Source organism: Rhipicephalus microplus, chromosome 6 (genome assembly GCF_043290135.1).
Source record: "Rhipicephalus microplus isolate Deutch F79 chromosome 6, USDA_Rmic, whole genome shotgun sequence".
Lineage (NCBI taxonomy): Eukaryota > Metazoa > Arthropoda > Arachnida > Ixodida > Ixodidae > Rhipicephalus > Rhipicephalus microplus.
Window position 1 is genome coordinate 57,592,070 of NC_134705.1, and position 20,563 is coordinate 57,612,632.

The 20,563-nt window shown below is 44.4% G+C and overlaps 1 protein-coding gene across 1 annotated transcript in view; it reads right to left on the reverse strand.

Moving 5' to 3' along the window:
- Window positions 1-19,860, reverse strand: part of LOC119168121 (cystatin-2) — a 47,899-nt gene extending 28,039 nt beyond the window's left edge. The window contains exons 1-2 of the mRNA XM_037419532.2: window positions 19,799-19,860; window positions 14,693-14,900 (exon numbers count right to left, since the gene is read on the reverse strand). Of these exons, the coding sequence (XP_037275429.2) occupies window positions 14,693-14,890 (198 nt within the window). The 5' untranslated portion in view covers window positions 14,891-14,900; window positions 19,799-19,860. The remainder of the gene's footprint in view (window positions 1-14,692; window positions 14,901-19,798) is intronic.
- Window positions 19,861-20,563: the final 703 nt, after the last annotated feature.

Genomic DNA, 20,563 nt, shown 5'->3' on the forward strand with positions numbered 1-20,563 from the left:
TCAACAGAATCGAACGCTTTACGCAAGTCAAGGAAGACACCTAACGTGAACATTTTATTTTCAATATTTTCTATTATGCGGCTTTTTACATCAATTAGTGCCTCTTCCGTGGTTTTATTTTTGCGAAAACCATATTGATGCGGTGATAAGATATTGTACTTCTCAAGATATTTCATAAGGCGCGTATTTATACATTTTTCATAAATTTTTGAGAATACAGGTAATACGGATATCGGACGATAGTTTGTTAATTCAGTAGTGTTGCCACCTTTATGAATGGGTGTAACTTTGGCCACCTTAAGTTTTGTTGGAAAGATTCCAATAAGAAAGGAATAATTTACCAGATATGCTAATACGGGGCTAAGTATAGATGCGACAGCTTTAACTGGAGCCACCCTTACGTCATCATAACCACTCGCAACGTTTGTCTTTAGTTCTTTTATATATCGGTAGACTTCCTCGGGTAATACTTCGTGTAGTACGAGAGAGTTCATGCAACTACTTGTTTCATCTTCATATTGTGTTGAGTCTTCATCATAAACAGCCACATTTACAAAGTATTGGTTAATTGCGTTTGCCAGTTCCTTACCCTCCAGAATGATATTGTTGACTTTTACTTGTTTAGGTGTATTTGACGTTGCTGTTCTCCCAGTTAAGGAAATAACTTGTTTCCATATTTTTGCCGGTTCTGATTTTATACGTGAGAAGAAAGTCAAAGCCGAATTCTCCTGTCTCTCATTTCTCATTGCTAGCCATAGACATGTACATTGAGCATTATCTGACATGAAAAGGTTGCTACGTTATACTCGCTGAGCGTCACTTCCTTAGTTTTAGAAAGGTTTAGCGAGCATTGGGCCACAGTGCCATGAATACAGTGAACAAGCATATACCATGAATTCGAGGTGGTTACAGGTAGGAAGTAGACCCGATGCGCAAGCCCTAAGGCAGTGTGCATGTGCCACCTCTCGTTTAGCCCTTGGAATGTCCGCTGGATGGCGGTGCTTCTATATGGGGAATATATGATGAAAATATGCGAGATGGTGGGGCTTGGAGTGTTGAATAGATGAACGAACGGACACAGAGACAGATGCATGGATGGACGCATGAACGGACGCAGGCGCGAATGCATGGATGAATTCAAGGACGGACGCACGAACAGTCGCACGCACGGATGGGTGGATGGACGCATGGACGGACAGAAGCAAAAACGAATGGATGGACGAATGCTTCGCCCTACTCTCCGTCATTCACTACGTGAATATGCTGCCATTTTTTTCTAATTTCATGCGGTTACTTTCTTTTGTATTCAGTATTTTCGCATTCGTGCAGTTGTTTTGGTAACTTATTAAGAAAATAGCGCGTGGTAGGGTGTCTTATTATTTGTTTGCAAGTGCTCGAAAGAGTGATGTGCCGAGTATCGATCCCGATGGAAAAATAAGTGAAATTCACAGGTTGAAGTAATGAAACAAGAGATAGCATTTTTGTATGCACAAAGACAAAAATAAAAAGAAAATGAGTCACTACAAGTTAAGAAACAACTGGTTGAGCTGGAACCACTTGCCAGTTCAACGTTGAAGGTTCGCGCGTGTCGTGTAAGTTTTTTTACAGCTTCAAAAACTACCGTGACAACGGCTTTGTTCGATAAAGCCTGGCCAAAGATTTTTTATCTGTGAAGTCGAGAGCATAGTTTGTGAACAGTGGCTTCATGAACTTTCTGCAGACAAGTTATAATATTTGCGTCTTTGGATTTCGACACAACGGTCACACAGCTATACTGGCAGGCCTACAATTGATGATGATAGGAGAGGTTTGATGTCCCAAAAGCAACATACTATTATGAGAGACGCCGTAGTGGAGAGCTCCGGAAATTTCTACCACCTGGTGTTTTGATTGATTTATATGTGGGGTTTAACGTATCAAAACTATCATATGATTATGAGAGACACCATAGTGCAGGGCTCCGGAAATTAGAACCACTTGGGGTTTTTTAACGTGCGCCCATATCTAAGCACACAGGCCTACAACATTTCCGACTGCATTGGAGATGCAGCCGCCGCAGCCGGGATTCGTTCCCGCGACCTGCGGGTCCGCAGCCGAGTACCCTAGCCACTAGACCACCGCGGCGGGGTCACCTGAGGTTCTTTAACTTGCACCCAAATATGAGTACACGGACTACAACATTTCTGCCTCCACCGGAAATGCAAGTGCCGCAGGCGGGATTCGATTCCTTGACCTGTGGTTCAGCAGCCGAGTACCCTAGCCACTAGACCACCACGGCGGGGCCGCAGGTCAACAATTACATCCGCACTCTTCACGATGCACGCCTGTGGAGGCTAAAGGAGAGCTGCGCGGTGCAGAAGCATCACGTCCACAAGTCTTTTCAGGGCATCCAGCACACGCATGAGCTCCGCCGCGGGGTAGCTCAAGCCACGTCTGTCCTGGTGTGAAATTAATCCATCCGTAGCACTGGTGCTGCTTTCTTTTGTCTTTAAGACTAACTACACGCTGCACTCGCAGTCAATCTTTTCCCTCAAGACGCGAGATGTGTATCCTGCGTTGAGAGAATCTGCTGCTATATCTGGCGTGGGCTTAAAGAGCTTCGTCGAAGTGCAGAGTTCCTGCAGTAGGTGCTGTGCTGAGTTGACTGCTGCTACGGCACTTAATGTTGATGTCTCGCCGCTCCTAATAATGCTCTCCGAGGAAGCGAACGAAGCTGAGCTCTGCACATTGCTTGTGTGAGAAGCCGCAAGGATGCCCATCTTCAGCACCTTCTCAATGCCCGAAAGAGCGCTTCTGACATAAAGCATATCATTGCAGCCAGCGCTGCGTCGAAGCGTCCCACACAGGGATTCGATGGGGTCGCTTGCAAACTTTCTACTCAACACAAATTTGAACCCTCTAACGAAAATGTCACACTGGACGTTGGCGACTATGGTAAATACCAGCGTATGGTGAGTTTATTTTGTTAGAAAGTTCATTGGTGCGCTTGCCATCTTGAGCTCTTCAATGTATTCTATTGATTGATTTGCGGGGTTGAACATCCCAAAACCACGCGATGATTAGGAAAGGTGTCGTAGTGGAGGGCTCCAGAAGTTTTGACCACCTGGGGTTCTTTAACGTGCATCCAAATCTGAGCACACGGGCCTACATTTCCGCCTCCATCATAAATGCAGCCACCGCAGCCGGGATTCGATCCCGCAACCTGCGGGTCAGTAGCCGAGTACTTTAGCTACTAGACCACCGTGGCGGGGCTTCAATGTATTCTGAAAAACAAGTTCCAGCCAATGAAGTCTAAATCCTCAGTATCATCACACTGCCTGGTGTCCGGGTGGTTCTGGTGAATATGCTGCTGGCAGCTCCGGAGGTCCATAAGGGTAAATCATCTGCTGACATTATTCATCAACTCAACAGTTGGGCCGACGCTAGCGAACTTTGCGTCGCACGTGTGCCTGGGATGATCTTTCATGAAGGACAAAGCCGCTGTAACGGCTGGTGAAAACAACTTGACGGCAGGCTTGACTCTCTTGTATTTGTTATATTAGACGGACAGACGTGTTTTCGCGTGAGAAAACGGACCGGTTTGGTAATCGTGCCTCGCTGTATCTTGTAGAGGTCCTTTACGTAGGTTGAAAAAATTTCGCACTTTCTTCCCCTTTTTTGTGCCGTAAATTGCAATGGATGTTTTTGCGCATGTGGCTCTCATCGAACGCCAGAAAGAAACTGCGGCTTGGGTCAGCGGGATGAGGCACTCGCATTTTCGTTTGCCCACGTGATAATATGTTCATTGCAGCAATGTTTATTTCGCGGTTTTCCGTCACCACTCGAACTATCTCGAATCCCATTTCTTCAGTTATCTTGATGGCGTTCTTGGTCGTTTCCGCAAGTAGTTCGCCAGTGCATGATCTGGTAAAGAAGTATCCCACATGGATTCGAAACCTAGCATGAAGGCCACACATCAAAAAGCACAAACGCGAGTTCGCAAGTTCCCTTCTTTTCGAGTCTGATGGCACTTGGTTTAGAGCGCCCGTGTCTATGTCTCCCAAGAAGGCGTCTCGTTGCTTACAGTATTCGAGCCTTTACTTTATTCTCATTTAGTCTATGATGAGGCTGCTAATTTCGGCTTGCTCCGTCCCGAGGCACTTGATTTCAGTATTGAGTTTTTTCTTCACTAGCTCACTGAAGCCTACTTCTCCGGCAGTTGTTCTCATGTATCTTTGCAGCGTAGTTACGCACGGGAGTGCGAGGAGCTCGGTCCTTATATACCCGTATGACTTTGTTGAGAGGCTTCAAGAATCAGGCACTGTCGTAAAGTGGTTTCACACCGCTTAGGTTTTGGGTTTTTTCCCCTTGTAGTTTAGGACTTAGTCCATTATCACTCTGGCTTTAGTGCAGCCCTGATCGCAGTCTCTGGCTACTTGAAGAAATTTGTTACGTTGCACTTTTTTCTTTATTCTATGCAGCTCCTTCTTGTAGACATCTACTGTTATCTGCTCCAAGAACGCTGTTGCGGAGCTTATGCTGTCAGTTTGAACACCAAAGATCCTTAAGGCACGCGCACCTGCACCCTCTTCCGCTGGCTTCGCATCAGTTTGCTCAAGAAAGTTCGCGGAATGACAGTAGTGACTAGCTGTTGCTACAAAAGGCAAGTCTGGGATGTCACTCGAGCTACACTTTCTGGTTGTTGCCGGCTACTGGGCTCAGTGGCTTCGTCAAGCGTGTTTGCGCGAACTTCTGGCACCAGTGCAGGGCGCGAATCGATTTCCTGACTTGGCAGACTTGCCAACGGGCCCGTTGAGGAATCGCGCTTTCTTTTCTGAGTGCTGCTGCAGCTTCTCACCTTTGGTGGCTCCTTCCTCATGTAGGATAGCTAACGCGGAAAGACACTCTGCACCGCATCGGGCTTTAGCATGCGTCTTTTGGTATTTTCCTTCAAGTCAGTTTCCACAAAATATAGGCTGCACACGGCTATGTAGTTAGAAGTGTAATACGGCACCCAGTTCTTTACGATGCCTCGTAGCCATCGTTCACGTAGCTCAGTGTCCATTGGAATTTCATGAAAGGACACACCTGCTTCTTTCTTTCGCTGGCTAGAAGTGCAGAATGGAGCACAACAGCAGCGCATGGTGACCGATGAAAAAGCGGGTTGACATCACCGCTGAAGCAAACAGACGGACCTACAACTGCCACTGCGACCAAACGACGGGTTAAACTTGTCGTCTGCAAAGTGACTAAGATGCGAATTATCACACCGGTAAGAGGCATATGGACAGTTTATTTTGCCCTTTATATTTATTACGCGTGAATGCTAGTTCTTTTAATGTGATGGCAACAACTCCGAGCAAGGTTCGCGATTACTCTTAGCAGAGTACGAAAATAAAAATTGGCCCCAAGTCTGCATGTTTCACTGCAAATGTCGTCGAGAGACAATAAACTTGCGTCTAGAAAGAGTGAACAAAACGTTTATTTGACGTTCTGCTCAAAAATATTGGTGAATGGTGTTCTGGAGACGCTGCGTTATTGCCTCGAGCATGTATCGGAAGCGAACGAGCGCGTCGAGGCACGTTAGACACGAGCGCCATCTGGCAGTTCAAAAACGAAAGAAGGCACACGCGCCCGTGGGGAAATATGCGCGCTTGCCTCGGAGGTGATAAGATGTAGAACGCAAAGCGACGTGCAGGTGATACCACTGTGTCGTCTTAGTAAAGCGTTCAAAGCACATACCTTTTTGAGCATCGCGTTGTACTGTCAACGCAGCGTGATAAACACTATGGTTCTTAGAATTCCTTGTGTGTACTTCTTTAGTATAAAAACACATACAAAACATCGACGTGTTGTTATAGTGCCTAAGATATTTGTAACAGTTGCTTTTAGGGGCGAAGCTCCTTGAAACGACACCCGTTCGTCCCTCGTAGCAGCAGTAGCAGTAGTCGTAGTGTGTAACCAGTCTTACATTTGGGCCTCCAAGGTGGTGCTGGTGGGATATTTTTTGTGTGCGTTGTTGAACAATAAAAATTTCGCAGCGTGCGCGTTAACTAAAAGCCGAGTTCTCCTGTCTCTCAATCCCCCTTAGCAGCCATTGGCATGTACAATGAGCACTATTTGACAAGAAAGGGTTACTACTTATACTCGCTGGGTGTAACATTCTTGGTTTTAGAAAAGTTTAGCGACCGTTGGGCCACAGTGCCATGACTACAGTGAACAGTATATACCATGAACTCGAGGTGGTTAAAGGGGGGAAGTAGACACGAAGCGCAAGCAGTAAGAATGTGTGCGTGTGCCTCCTCTCGTTTAGTCGTTGGAATGTCCGCTGGATGGCGGTGCTTCTACATGAGGAATATATGATGAAAAGATGCGAGATGGTGGTACTTGGAGTGTTTAATAGTTAGACGAACGGATACAGACAGATGCTAGCACGGACGCATGGATGGCTGCACGGACAGATTGACGCATGGACGGACGCAGGAGCGGATGCATAGACGAACGCAGAGACGGACGCACAGATAAACGTGCGGACGCACGAACAGACGAACGCACGGACGGGCGGATGGACGCCCGGGTGACTACATGGACGCACGCAAGGACGAACGAAAGCAAAAACGAATGGACGGACGGACGCTACGCCCCACTCTCCTTCATTGATTCCGTGGATATGCTGCCGTTTTTTTCATTGACAATCGCACAAGTATCAACATTGAATCTTGAGCAAAAATTGGCTACGTATCTGCATGTATTCTGCAAATGTCGTCGAAAGGCGATAGTCCTACGTTTGGAGACAGTGAACAATTAATTCGTTGTTCTGCGCAAGAAAACAGGTGATTGGTATTTTGGAAGCGCACGTTAGATTGCCTCGAGCATGCAGAGGAGGTGAACGAGCATAAGTCACGTCAAACGTGAAACAAGAGCATCACCTGTCAGTGTTCTTGCAAAACGAAGCGCGTGGCTCTGAGACGGGTGTGCGCACTCGTCTCAGAGGTGATAAGGGGAGGAACGCAAGGTGACGGGTAGGTGCCACCACCATCGCGTCTTAGCAAAGCGTTGGAAACACCTTATCGTGCAAGCGTTGCATGGTCAGCGCAGCCTGATAAGCGCTACGGTCCTTAAAATAACTTATGTATGCATTTTCTAGTAAATGATGCACATGCGGAATATATACGTGTTGTTATGGGGCCCCTGACTTGCGCAATAATTGCTTAATAATTGAAAATTGCCCAAATATCAACGCTAAATTTTGAGCGACATTAGTGAGTGCTTGGGATAGGGTCGGGCGTTTCAAGTACCTGGTGCCGCTTCGAATGGACAAACTGACAACTGTACCGACAGAAAGACAGACATACAGACAGACAGACCAAAACTTTTGCCTCGAAGGTCCTCAAGAAAGACTATCGTCTTTAATATTTATTGGTGGGCACAGCGGATGGGGCTGCTTTTTTTGGTGCTGTTCGAGGTATTGGTAACGGTGAACAGACAAATGTACATACATACAGACTGACTGACTGGCTGGCGGACCGACTGACCGGCCAAGACAGACAGACAGACAGACAGACGAAAATTTTTTCGTCGAAGGTCCCCAGGAAAGACTATCGCCATTAAAAGCGCAGAAAACCGGCGCGTGAGCGCCGGTGAGCGTTATCTGCTGGATGGATGGATTAATATGGCTGTACCCTTTAGATTGGGTGCTGGCGAACGCCACCAAGCCGTAATACTTAGTGAAGAAAAAACTACATTTAGTTTTTTCCTTTAAATGGTGAGATTGAGGACTCGCACATTCATGTGAAGGGTTTAATTTTCACTCGTACCTTGACTTTAGCCACCAATTGGATAACCTCCTTCTAGTTATTCCTCCGAACTTAAAGCCTATTTTACCCTCCCTGTCCCTAAATCCCAGTGCTTTGAAACACTCTGCGCCATTATCCTGAACTATAGGGTGAAGCCCTCTACAGAACATTATCAAGTGTTCAGTACTTTCTTCTTCTTCTCCACACGCACTGCATACCTTGTATACCCCTTCAAACTTGGCCCGATATGTCTTGGTTCGCAGTACTCCCGTCCTGGCTTCAAACAGTAGAGAACTACCCGGCGTATTATCATTGATTCTTTCCTTGACCCTTTCCTGCTCAAAAGTTCGATAGATCTGTAGTGCGGACTTTTTAATCACGCCGATTCTCCACATATCAGTCTCAGCTTTTTTCACCTTCTTCTTAACTGATAATTCTTTTTGGTTTGACCCCTTGATGTATTCTAAGTATTTCCCAGTCCACTTTTTTGTTCGCTTTTTTTCATTTTGTACAGACATTCTTCATGTACAAGTAGCTGAATACCTTTCTAGCCCAACGCTCTTCCCCTATTTCCCTCAATCGCTTCACAAATTTTATCTTGCGGATAGATTCCCTGCCCTCAAATGATGTCCATCCCATATCACCTTTTACTCCCTGATTTGGTGTATTCCTGTAAGCTTTTAAGGCAAGCCTACCTATTCCACGTTGCTTAATTTCTAATCTTGCTTGAACTTCTGATCTCATGCACAAGACCGCATTGCCGAACGTCAGACCAAGAACCATGACCCCTTTCCATATTCCTCTCACAACATCATACCTATTGTAATTCCACAAAGCCCTGTTTCCCATCACCGCTGCATTCCCGTTATCTTTAGTCGTCACGTATATTTCGTGTTTCCTTAGGTACACGGTCCTATTGCTTATCCATATGCCCAGATATTTGTATTTATCTGTTATCTCTAGTGTGACCTCCTGTATTGTAAGCTCACGATCTTCATTATCACTGAAAATCTTGACTGGTGATTTTTTTACTGAATATGACATATAACATATCTCCAGCGTTACCGCACATGTCCATCAATCTTTGCAAATCTCCCTTGTTGTCGGCGATTAGCACTATATCATCTGCGTACACCAATGCTGGTAGTGCCTGTTCAATGAGTGTTCCTTGTTTGACGAAAGAGATGTTGAAGCCCAGTCCACTTCTATCTAAGTTGGCCACTAATCATTGTACGTAAATCATGAATTACAATGTGATAGAAGACTCCCCTACCTCAGCCCCCGTTTTACCTCGGTAGGCTTGAATACCTGTTTTTCCCACTTTATAAGTGTCTTGTTAACTTTATAATGATCCTTTAAAAGATTAGTGACTCCATCTTCCACACCCAGTGTGTCCAGAATTCCCCACAAGTCCTCTTGATCCACGCTATCGTATGCTTTTTTGATATCCAAAAATGCTAGCCACAGGGTCCTGTGTTCCTTTACTGCTATTTCGATGCACTGCGTCAGTGAGAACAGAGTCTTTTCCAACCTCCAGTGTTTCCGAAACCCATTCTGCAGTTTCCCCAGCACCCCCTCATCCTTTATTCATGCCTGCAATCTTTCTTTTATATTCTGCATCGCCTGCCTGTAGACCACTGATGTCACTTATAAGACGGTAGGTGTTTATGTCAGCTTTGTCCCCCTTTCGTTTGTTCATCCATCGGGGACTTCACTATGGATTATTATTTTGCTCACCGCCTCTTTCAAAGCCTGCTTAGACTTCGGAACTAATGTCTTTATCAGAATAAATAGAATGCCATCTCGGCCTGTTGATGTACTGCTAGGGACCCTCTTCTCAGCCCTTTCCAACTCTCGTGTTGAAAATGGAGCCATTGCAACACTTGATTTAACCTTGTCTATTGTGCTGCATAAAGCACTTCTTTCTTGGAAATTTTCTGTCACCGATGTTCTTATATATTCAATAGCTTTGTCCCCTTCCCGCCTCGCACCTTGAGCTTTCGTTGTAAACCTCTGCTCTAGGCTCGTCTCATTTCATAGAGAGTTTAGATGGTTCCGAAATTTTGCAGCTGCCTTTTTATCTTTCTCATGTACTTCTGCTAGCCAATGAGCTCCCTTTCTTCTAATCTTTTCATTGTTCAGAAGGGATGCATCCTTTCTACAGCTTTCTACAAAATGAGAAATCTTTCTAGAAAGATTTCCCATTTTCTTTCTACATCATCTGTCAGTTCACCCCGCTGCTTAGCATGTCTCTGTTCCCTTAGAGGCTTCCTGATGTTTTGATATGACTCTCTTGACCTCCTCATCGCACCAACTCTTGTGTTTGTGTCTTCTTTTCCGGGGTGACTTGTCACGTGCCTTAGCAAGCCCTAGTTTAAACAGTCTAATTAGATTCGTGTATGTCCACAATGTTTTCTTATGCTCAGTGATTACTTTCTCATTTTGTTTAGTAGCTATTTCTATTTGCCTTCCTGAATAAAGGTTTTCCTGTAGTTGCTCATCTTGTCTCCTTCCCACTTTCACTGTTCTTCCAAAACTTAACTTCATCCGTTTGTAATCACTACCCAGGCTTCTGGTGCCACATTCATCTATGTGCTTTCCCCTGAGCCTATCATACATACTATGTGACATCAGCGCGTAATCTATCATCGACTGAAGCCTTTCCACCTCCCGTGTTATTTGCCCTTTACACTAATAGGTACTGTTGCAAATGATCAAATCATACCTTTGCCAGTTGGGTAGGTATACCCATCTATATCTTCTATGTGCGCATTCATATCTCCTAGCATAATTATCTCGCTGTCTCCTCCTAATTTCTCGATGTCCTTTTATATACACTCTACACTTGCCTGGTTTTCCTCTCTGGCCTTTGCTCCCGTCCACAACTACACAACACCAAGGAGTGTCATGCGCCCTGCCACTTGCCCTTTTAGCCATAAATGTTCCTTGCACTCCTGCTTTACCCTTTGGCAGTCTGTACTTTTATGAATGAATGCCCCAACACCAGCCCCCTTTCTGCTGCCATCTGTTCTATTACAATATTCCCACGCGTAGTCCGGATTGTTAAGAGGTTGTTTCATGTCCCTAAGATGTGTTTCTACAAAACCGTATACCATCGGTCTCTCCTCCCTTAGCTGTTCTTTTATTTCTTCCCCCTTCAGGCTGTTCCTGCCACCCTGCATGTTAATATACCCTATTTCTGAATTGGCTCGGCCCTCGTGGCTACTTCTATTTCTGCCCCGGACTCTACGTATCTTATATACTGGTGCCTCTTTGGAATCGTATCTGTCCATACCACCTCTCCAGTAGTCTCCTTGGTTGTTTTCCGAGTTACTAGCTATCCTGCACCCCGAGGGACCCGCGTGCCCCTCAAAAAAAGCTAATGCGCGTCCGTCAAGTCGCCAACCCACCTCATGATCTAACCACCCATCGAAGAGAATTCTGTGTCGTTGAAAGCCACCCCACCCATGCACCTCTCCGTCTATTTCCACCTCAAAGCCTTTCTCTCGACTCAGCTGCCGTATCCCTTGGTTTGCGCTGACAACCGCTCTTTGCAGGTTGCCGTCACGCACCGGTGCCTCTGGTATCGTGCATATCACTACCTGTACCTGAGGAGGAGTGGCGGGCATGTCATCGACTCCTTTGGCCAGTGTGGTCGCTAGTTCTGCCGTATCTTCATTTAAGACGTCGTTTAAAACGCCTGAAATTATCACGAGGTTTTGTCTATCAGCTGCAGTTTTAAGTCTTGCGGTCCCTTGCCGCGTGACTCCTTCCAGCTGGAATCTTGGGAACGTCCCTACTGCAACCCTCTTGTCACCTCTTACTCTCTCTTTGATTGCTTCTGAGCATAAATTTAAATTCGAGTCCCCGGCAATTATCACATGCTGTGACTTTTCAGCTGGAGCATCCTGAACCTGGGGGTTACTTATACACCTGTGACGCCAGCTGCTTTGTCCCCTCCCAGCCCCACTACTAAATCGCTGAAGCTGGGCCTTGCGACAATTGAACAGGCTGAACCTGTTTCTTGCAAACTTGCTTGCTCTTTCTTCTCCGCCTTTGTGGTTGCTGGTGCCCCACTCTTCTGTCCATCGGTCACTCCTTTGTTCACCTTGGCTAGTGCTTTCTCGGCGGACTTCAACCTTTCTCCCATTGTCCTCGTTTGGTCTTGCTCTGTCGCTAACGCAGACTCCAGCTCAGTGATTCTTATCAGCAGTGCACTCTGGGCAACCATGTTTCTCAATTTTTTCCTTGACCCCACTTTGCCTACATTTCATGTCAGCTTCCTCTCGATCGCTTCTGCATTTGGGTCTATTTTCAAACCCACCCCACGTCCTGAATTCTTTACAGTCTTTTAGGGGCGAAGCTCCTTAGGGCGTGGGCTGTGCGTCCCCTGTAGCCTGTATGTAGCCACCTCTAGTTTAGTTCTTGCAGTGTTCACTAGATGGCGGTACCGTTCCCTGTATGTAGCCACCTCTAGTTTAGTTCTTGCAGTATTCACTATATGGCGGTACCGTCTCCTGTATGTAGCCACCTCTCGTTTAGTTCTTGTAGTGTTTACTAGATGGTGGTACTTGTAGCTGATGATGAAAAGATGCAAGATGTTATAAACTAGAAAGCGGTACTTGTAGTTTATGAAAGACGCGAGATCTTATAAAATAGGAATGATGTCACATATGGCGCGTGTCATTGGTTGAAGGCAATCGTTCGATTTAGTGCGGCGACGTACGCTAGGGGGAGCGATGTAATAAAATCGAGTGGGCAAAATGTACAGAGGATTCATGGTTTACCAGGTTTACCTCCGGAGCTTCGCCCACTCATAATCATTCACTTCGTGGACATGGCGGAATTTTTTGAACCATGTCTTTCTGACACCAATTGTTCTTATGACTTGTCTTACTCGATACTTACAAAACACAATCTCTGCCCTGCGAAAAAGAAAAATTCTAAGCTCAACTACAAAAACTTGCTTGTTCAATGTACGTGCTCCTCCCCCATGGAGTGGCAAGAGAAAAAAAAATCGAAGCACCAAACACACGCACACAAGAACAAACTAGTAAATGCCTGATGACTGACCAGCGAAAAACCGGTACGATGTAATTGGTGCAACAAAGGTTTTAACTGCTGCCTTATTATTTATAAAGGCAAACTCAAAACATGCAAAACAACTTATCGGCGCAGTCTATCATGAACGCTCAAAAACACGTTCATTCACCGTGCCAGTCCGAACTGAACTCTGTCTCGTTGAAAATAGACAGAGTTTAGAGGGTATAGCACAAAGGGTATAGCGCAGAGCCGCCAAGCGGCGTCGAGGGGCAGAATCGAGAGAGTAAAGCGAGAGGGCACGGTGGGCGTGGCGGCACTCACGCGGCAGGCACGAAAAAATATAGGAGGCGCTGTTTTGACACCTGCGCGCTTGAGTGCGCCCAGCGTCCCTTCGTCACAAAGCTGCGCAGACGCGGTGCTGTCTGGGAGCCATCGCATTTCGCGCCGGTTACCGCCGCGCCTCACCAACAGACGCTGGTCGCGCCTGGTGTTTCGCTAGTGTACCATCGCTGCACCCGGAGCGCGCGGGCGTTAACATTACGTTGGAGTATATCGGGCCCATCATGATGCGCTCGCTGCCTTTTCGCTACCTTCACATGTACTGAAATGGGCATCGCATAACGTGAATAGACGACGAATGTAAATGACACGTCCGAACATGATAATCCTGAGATGCGTGTCATGTAAAGCATGACTACATACTACGCTCATAGCATGCTCGAGGCCATTTGAATAGTTACCCATATACCAAATTTGGTATCATGAATGGACGACCAATGTAAATAACGCGTCCAAGCATTAAAACCATGGCATGCGTGTCATGTAAAAGTTGCCTACATGTTACGCTGATAGCACGCTCACGGCCGTTTCGCTAGCTGCAGATATACTGAATTTGGTATCAGATGACATGAATAGATGAAAAAAATAAATGACACGTCTAAACATGATAACAATGATATAGAAGTCATGTACGGCATAATTTACCTCCGCCTCGTAACGCTGTGCTGATTTCAAACTGACACACCAACGTTCCTCAATGATGCTTCACACATCGATTCCCGCTGTACGTGTGATCTGCCAATTGTTTTCTTCTGGTTTCTTTCTATACATTTTACAGCGTCATATCCGGGACGAAAATAAAACAGTAAAGGTTGGGTGAGCCCTGGCATTAAACACTTTGTTTGCGAAAAGAACAGCGGTGTGCTTATCACTCTTACGTGATAGCCAAAACTTACCACGACATGCTGTTCACCTGATCCTAACTCTTTGTATCCCAGCGTTTACATATGTGGACAGATCATAATAAAAAATAGGCTTAAGCTGGCCTAATTCTTTCCTTAAAGTTAATTTTTAATGAGGGCATTACTTCATGAAGGAACGACAGCACGAGTTAAGACCGATGTTTAGGGAAGACGTTTGTTCGCTTAATCACTGTTTGCTGAGATTTTCTTCCAATATACTGCACGCTGGGCTTTTGTTTTTATTTTCTCCTATTGGGCTGTTGTGCCTACAGCTTCTCTCATCACCAATTCTCTGTTACTGGTACTCCTGCGCTGCATTTGGCCCCCTAATTTCTGATTGATATGTGGGGTTTAACGTCCCAAAACCACCATATGATTGGCCCACTAATTTCTCTCGCCAAGCTAAAAACGCAGCTTTTTTCATAGCCTTTATTTTCGAGGTTATTTACGAACAGCGATATTTCCAGCCAGTGCAGCCTCTGTCGCCAGAGAGTACGGTGTGGGATTTCCACGCCGGAGACCACCATAGAATGCACTTGAAAAAAAAAGCGCGAAAATTATCACGCAACACTGAGCTGAAAGAGAGGACGACGTCCATGGTTATTTGTTACGTATTCAAATAATTGGCCTCACCTGTGTCTTTACTTCCAGCAAGTTCAGAACTGTGTAGTAGTACTTTTCTTTGGGCTCCTGTTCAATAAGCGCATAGTGCGCGAGTTTCATATACTTTGGATCACTCAACGGGTCCTGATCCATCCATTCACCAGGCCTTTTTGAGGAACATTCTGCGACGGTCACGCTGACGACGAGAAGTACAACCGCTCCCTTCATGGCTTAGGTGCTGAAAGGACAAAGCGTTTCGCGGTAACTTCTCTGGATATCGCGAGCTCCAGCATATGTACTAACCAGTAGCAGCAATCTGCAAAGTGGTGCTGCCTAAGGACAAGGTTAGAGGAAGCTGCTGGCGAGTACGTGCTAAAGAAGTTAGGCAGGCACCTCTAACCACCCCCTGTACAGAGGAATTAGGGATCTTTCAGTAAATATATCTTTCACATACAGACAGACACGTACACGCACTGTAAATAAAAATATACCCAGCTGGGAGGATTTGGAAGATGATGCTCCCACTCTGGTCCAGTTACCTCACTTAAACCCGGATGTACCGGAGCATATACAGTAGTTTTCGACCGTTTTCCTCCGATGAATGACGGACGAAGGATAGCGAGCAAAAACGAACCCTATTTCATGAATATGCTGCGGTGGTTGCTCCGCAACTGCTCGAGCAGATCACTTGCGCTCCGGTGGATGCTCCGCGATTGCTCCAGTGCTTCGCTCAGCCGCTTTCACTGGCTGTTGCAGGAGTGACGTAGGCAGCGTTCTCGCTGGGTGGCCGTTCCCCACAAACCAACATGGAACAGACCAAGCCGGTGCAGCGCGGATAGTGCGAAGCATTCGGTCACGTTCAGGAAAAGGAAATCGTTGTCTGCACTTTCTAGATATCGCAAGCGACTATAAGCGGCACCGAAGGTTCTCATCGAAAGAAGGGAATTGTGGGATCCTGAGTCATGTGATGGTTCTGGGCAGCGAGCGGCACTTTGTCATCTTGCGAGTGTTGAGCGACCCGGCAGTCGCTGTTGTGGCGCAAAACTGGTGAGTGAGCGCTTCTTGAATTACCTGTGTCAGGTAGTGCTAAGATTGAGCAATGTCAGATTGATTAACCAAAGTTGTGATCAGTAATTTGCTAATTTTACAAAACGCTGGTGAAAAGTCCGCAAAATTGCCATATTGCGTTGCGTGGACAGCGTGTGTTTTTAAAAACACTTTGATAAATTGAATCAAGCCGCGTTAATATTTGGAGCGCTGATTAAATATGCAACAATGGAAAATATCGCAGTTTAGGGTTGCTTCTATAAAAAGTTGAAAACTGCTATAAGTCTAACTGATTCAGAAATCTTTTTGGTCTTTAAGTACACATAAAGAGAAATATTTGTCCGCTTTACATATCAATAAACGCCATGTCGAGGTCTACCGGTGCGTGCGAATTGTTTTGATCTATCATGTAAGCTGAACTAATAAAACTTGTGTAACCTAGTTGTATCACAGAAACCTTTATATGAATTGAGAAAACGAAACCATTGGGTTTCGCCATTTTCAAAAACAAATTACGGCTCAAGTCGATTGCAGTACTGAGTGCCTTGGGTTTTAAATGTGTTGTATTCCTCAAAAAGCGAGTTGAGCACTCTTGCAAAGAAGGCGTTAAAATCAAACCTACTAAATAAGGGTACAATCATATGAACATATTTGCTGATCTCAACTATCAAGTCTTTTTTTTCTTTTTGTCTCTTTTTTCCATGCTGGATTGCATGTATGTATGAAAACTGTTGTATGTGAATAGATGTAGATAATTTGTGTTATTGTATAAATGAAAAAGTGTTCAGACGTTGTATATATATGCATGTTGTTGACAAAGATGCGTGTGAACTGTATGTAGCCAAGCCAAGGTGGCAGGAACCTCGTCAAGGTGCTGTTTTGCAGCTTTTTGTTCCTTGCCCTTGCGTTTCCTTTTTTTCTTGTAAAAAGAAAATGAAAAGAAAAACTTGAAACTTGATACTTGAACTTAAATAAGTGAGATCAGCGGTGTTTTTTTACAGATATAGTGAATTGAGGCCGGGCAATGTGTTTGGTATAGACGTTTAGACCGCATACATGCACACATATTGATGAAAAGTTATTTTTATTGTATAATTGGTATGTCAGACAATAATATAGAAGTACACTGTACTTTTCGACTGACGTGGTGCTTTCAGGGCAAGAGAAAGAGAGACGAAAGGAACTCACGAGACTTAGGATGAGGAATGCGAAAGAAACGACGGGGTTGCTTGGCAGAACAAGTCGTAGGGCGCTCGACATTTTCGTAAAAACAGAGCTGAATCCCTTTGGCAGCCGGGCTCAACTTTGTAATACAAAGGGGAAATCGGAGTGCGAAAAAGAGAGAAAAGAGAGGATACCCTCTCGAACAACTAGCCGTATTTTCTGTGTCGACGGCGGGAGAGAACACTATCCTGCTGCTGCATTTTTTTTTCTCTTTTCAGTCCTGCGGCTATGGCCGTGGCTGCAGTTTTTTTTAGGGGGGGGGGGGGGGGGGAGGGAGAAGATGGGAGATACGTTTCCGTGAATAAACAGTTAAAACTATTTAAATCTTTGCCTTTTCGTCCTCTCTTGGAATAAAACATTTATTTCTATTTTTTATGAAAGGTGCTGAGACAAATTTTTGACCTGGACATTGCAACGGCGCTGGGCTGTGAACAGAACAGGGGAAAAGAGAATATCTGCAAGCCTGGTAAACACTTTGGGTGCGTCATGACACCTCCACGTACATCACCTTCTGTGGCCTCCGGACGTTCGCACGGACCTTTAGGTTGAGTAAACTGGTCGGATTTCGCTTGTTTTCATCAGTATATATGAAAATGCGATTGATTTAGGTGGCGCAATGTTTGTACGTTTTATTGCTACTTAATTTTAATACCGTGTAGCGAACTTTTTTTATCTTTTGCTGGACGCTTTTTCTTTTGAAGAAATACATGTTCTTGCTATAGCTACTTTGAAATATCTTCACTTAGACAAGTAATAAAACTGTGTGGGCAGTGCTAATTAAAAAAATAATGCCAACTTATTTCGAAGTTAGTTTGCAAAGACGATGAAGCTACGCTTTTGTTAAAGAGAGGCCACTACCACGCAAATTGTAAGGGCCTGCTTTCCTAGAAAAATGACGATGACCACGTACTTGTAGGCGACTGAAATATTCAGCATTTACGATTTTACACATGTAGGTACTGATACAGAAGGTCATTCGTGATGCTATCTATGAGAGTACCAAAGCTCAATTATATTAGTCTAAAATTGCTTTTGAATGTGTCAGCAAAGGTAGAGCTATCAATTTAGAAATATATAAAAAATGTAGGACAGTTTCGCACTTTATTCCCGTCATGGAGGTGTGTCTTTATCTTGTATCGGCTGTCTGACAACGAAGTACGTAGGATGTGCGTTTTGATTTTGAACGCTCATCTTGTTTTTTATTTGTTTGTTTGTGTGTGTGGTCAATTTAGCAAGTTAGTTATTTTCGTGTACTCAGAGACTGTATAGGATTTATCGAGTCTCTGTGGCTTTAGTGTTCTCAGTCTTCCTACCTCACGCATGATTAGCAGTGTTCATGTATAATTATTTTTGCTAAATTATACAGAAAGCAATCAGCTGAACCCTTGCTTCGTAGCGAATATGATGGATGGTTATTCGGGGATGGTGAAGAGCTTTGGCCGATACCAGCACCTTCTTCGCTTTTTGAGCATCATTTTGCAGCGTTCTTGGCTCTATTTCAAAGCGCTGAGCCTAAAACTTGTGGGCTGTTGATTTATTCTGATATATCTCCTTGTGTTGTTTTTTTTTTGTTGCTTTACAAGTTTATTTCTTGTGTCCTTTCCCCAAAATCTGGGTCATAAACCAGAAACTGCAACTTATTTCGAATAAATCAAATAATGAGAACTCAAGTGTTTTTTTTTATTTCATCTACTAGTGTTCCGTGTAAAAAATCCACAGTAACTCGGCAGTGCTTGCACGACAGTTAAAAGTTTCTTCATCTAACCATTGCGTCAAACGTTCAAGAAACAATAAATAAACAACAGAGCAAACACTTAGAAAAACAGATCCGCTTCATCTAAATTCTGTCCGGACAAAGAAAGTACATTCGTAAAATACTCCAGAGGTACCGCGAAAAACCTCTGGCCAGCTGGAGTGGAAAATCCGCAAAAGATGCTCCTGAGGTGCCACGTAATCATTCCTACCAACCGCAAGGAAATGCCGGTAAAAAATACTCCGGCTGATAAATTTCTTCAGTCGGCCGGAGTAATATATATATATATATATATATATATATATATATATGAGATCTAACAGACAGTAATGCCAAGGAATGTACAGGGGAAGTTATTAAAACCAATGGAATGTAAATGAGAAGAAAGAAAAGTAGATGAAAAAATAACCAGCCGTGAGCAGGAATCGAACCTACGACCTTCGAATAACGCGTTAGATGCTCTAACCACTGAGCTACCACAGCGGCCTTCCCTCCATCCACTTTTTTGGGTTTATATGTGAATTTAGAAGTAGGAGTGACAGTTAGCGCCATCTATAAGCCAAACGACGAGTGTGAAAACACTCTTACGCGCATGTTTGCGGTCACGTAGCACGTGAACTTATTATGAGCGGGCAGCTGGTTAATTGTCCCTCTTATACAACTCAAACACACCAAGTCTGCCAGTACGAGACCCTTGTTCAATGAAATAAGGAAAAGAAGTGTATACCTAAGGGCTCGTTTTTCTTGTTTTAACACAATATTAATGAGATCTAACAGACAGTAATGCCAAGGAATGTACAGGGGAAGTACATCGAGCCACCATCTTGATCACCAATCCCTCCTATGTACTGGTGATAACCAATCAGATGGGTTATCACCTAACTTTAGAAAGAGTTGTCCTTAGATTCAGTTATTTTATTACATCCTTGTGAAATTCAATAGCGATATACACTGCAAAAGTACATTAGCACAGCATTAACTATGCTCGCAACGGAATGCCTCGAACAACTACAACAAGTCATCATTTCATTCGTAGTACTATGCGTGATGCATGTTTTTTAGTGTATATTCATAATACATATAATAATAATGAATAATGGGGCATTACGTACGGAAGGTAGCTTGAACAAGAGTGCCAGCCTCAGCAACAGGCCTCCAGAATAAGTACTCGTTCATGATACCCTAAAGATGGCGTGTCTTTTGTGTGACAATATATTAGGCTGGGATAAACTTCTACGCGTGTGTGAATGCTCTTTTTTGAATTAATTTTAATTACGTGGTTGTTAAGCAAGTAGATTACAAATCACGCAAATGTCAATCTTTTTTCCACAATGAGCATTTCACGATTTGCTTTTGCTACAATTTCCTTAATGTGCCATTGCCTAAAAAGTAACAATAGAACTAAAAGAGCAAGCTGTTTTTACTAGCGTGCAAAAATGCTTTTTTTAGGCAGAATGCAGTCGTGTGCCGAATAAATGGGCTGTTTTATCCTTATACTTTCATTTTGCCGTATCTTTAGCTCGTTGAAGCTTTCTCTTTCATGCTATGACGAACGAGTGCTGTTAACAAGTGTTTTCAAGTTTACAAGAGAAAAATAAACTTCCTTTGTGCCGCTTTCTGCAGACGTCTAGTGGATTCTATAAGAAGAAAGAAGTAAAAGGGCAGACACATGGTTGATCAACCACTGGGTTCGGTTAAACTTAAGGCGCCCCCCTACAACAGCCTATGTCCAACGAAGGCTGGTTCAGCAGCTGAAACTTGAATAAATCCCCATTTCGTACGTGCAGAATATATATTCTTTAATCACTTATCGTGTCGCACTCTTCTATCTTCATTACCAAAAAAGATCATGTTTTGACGTGTCATTTAACCTCATC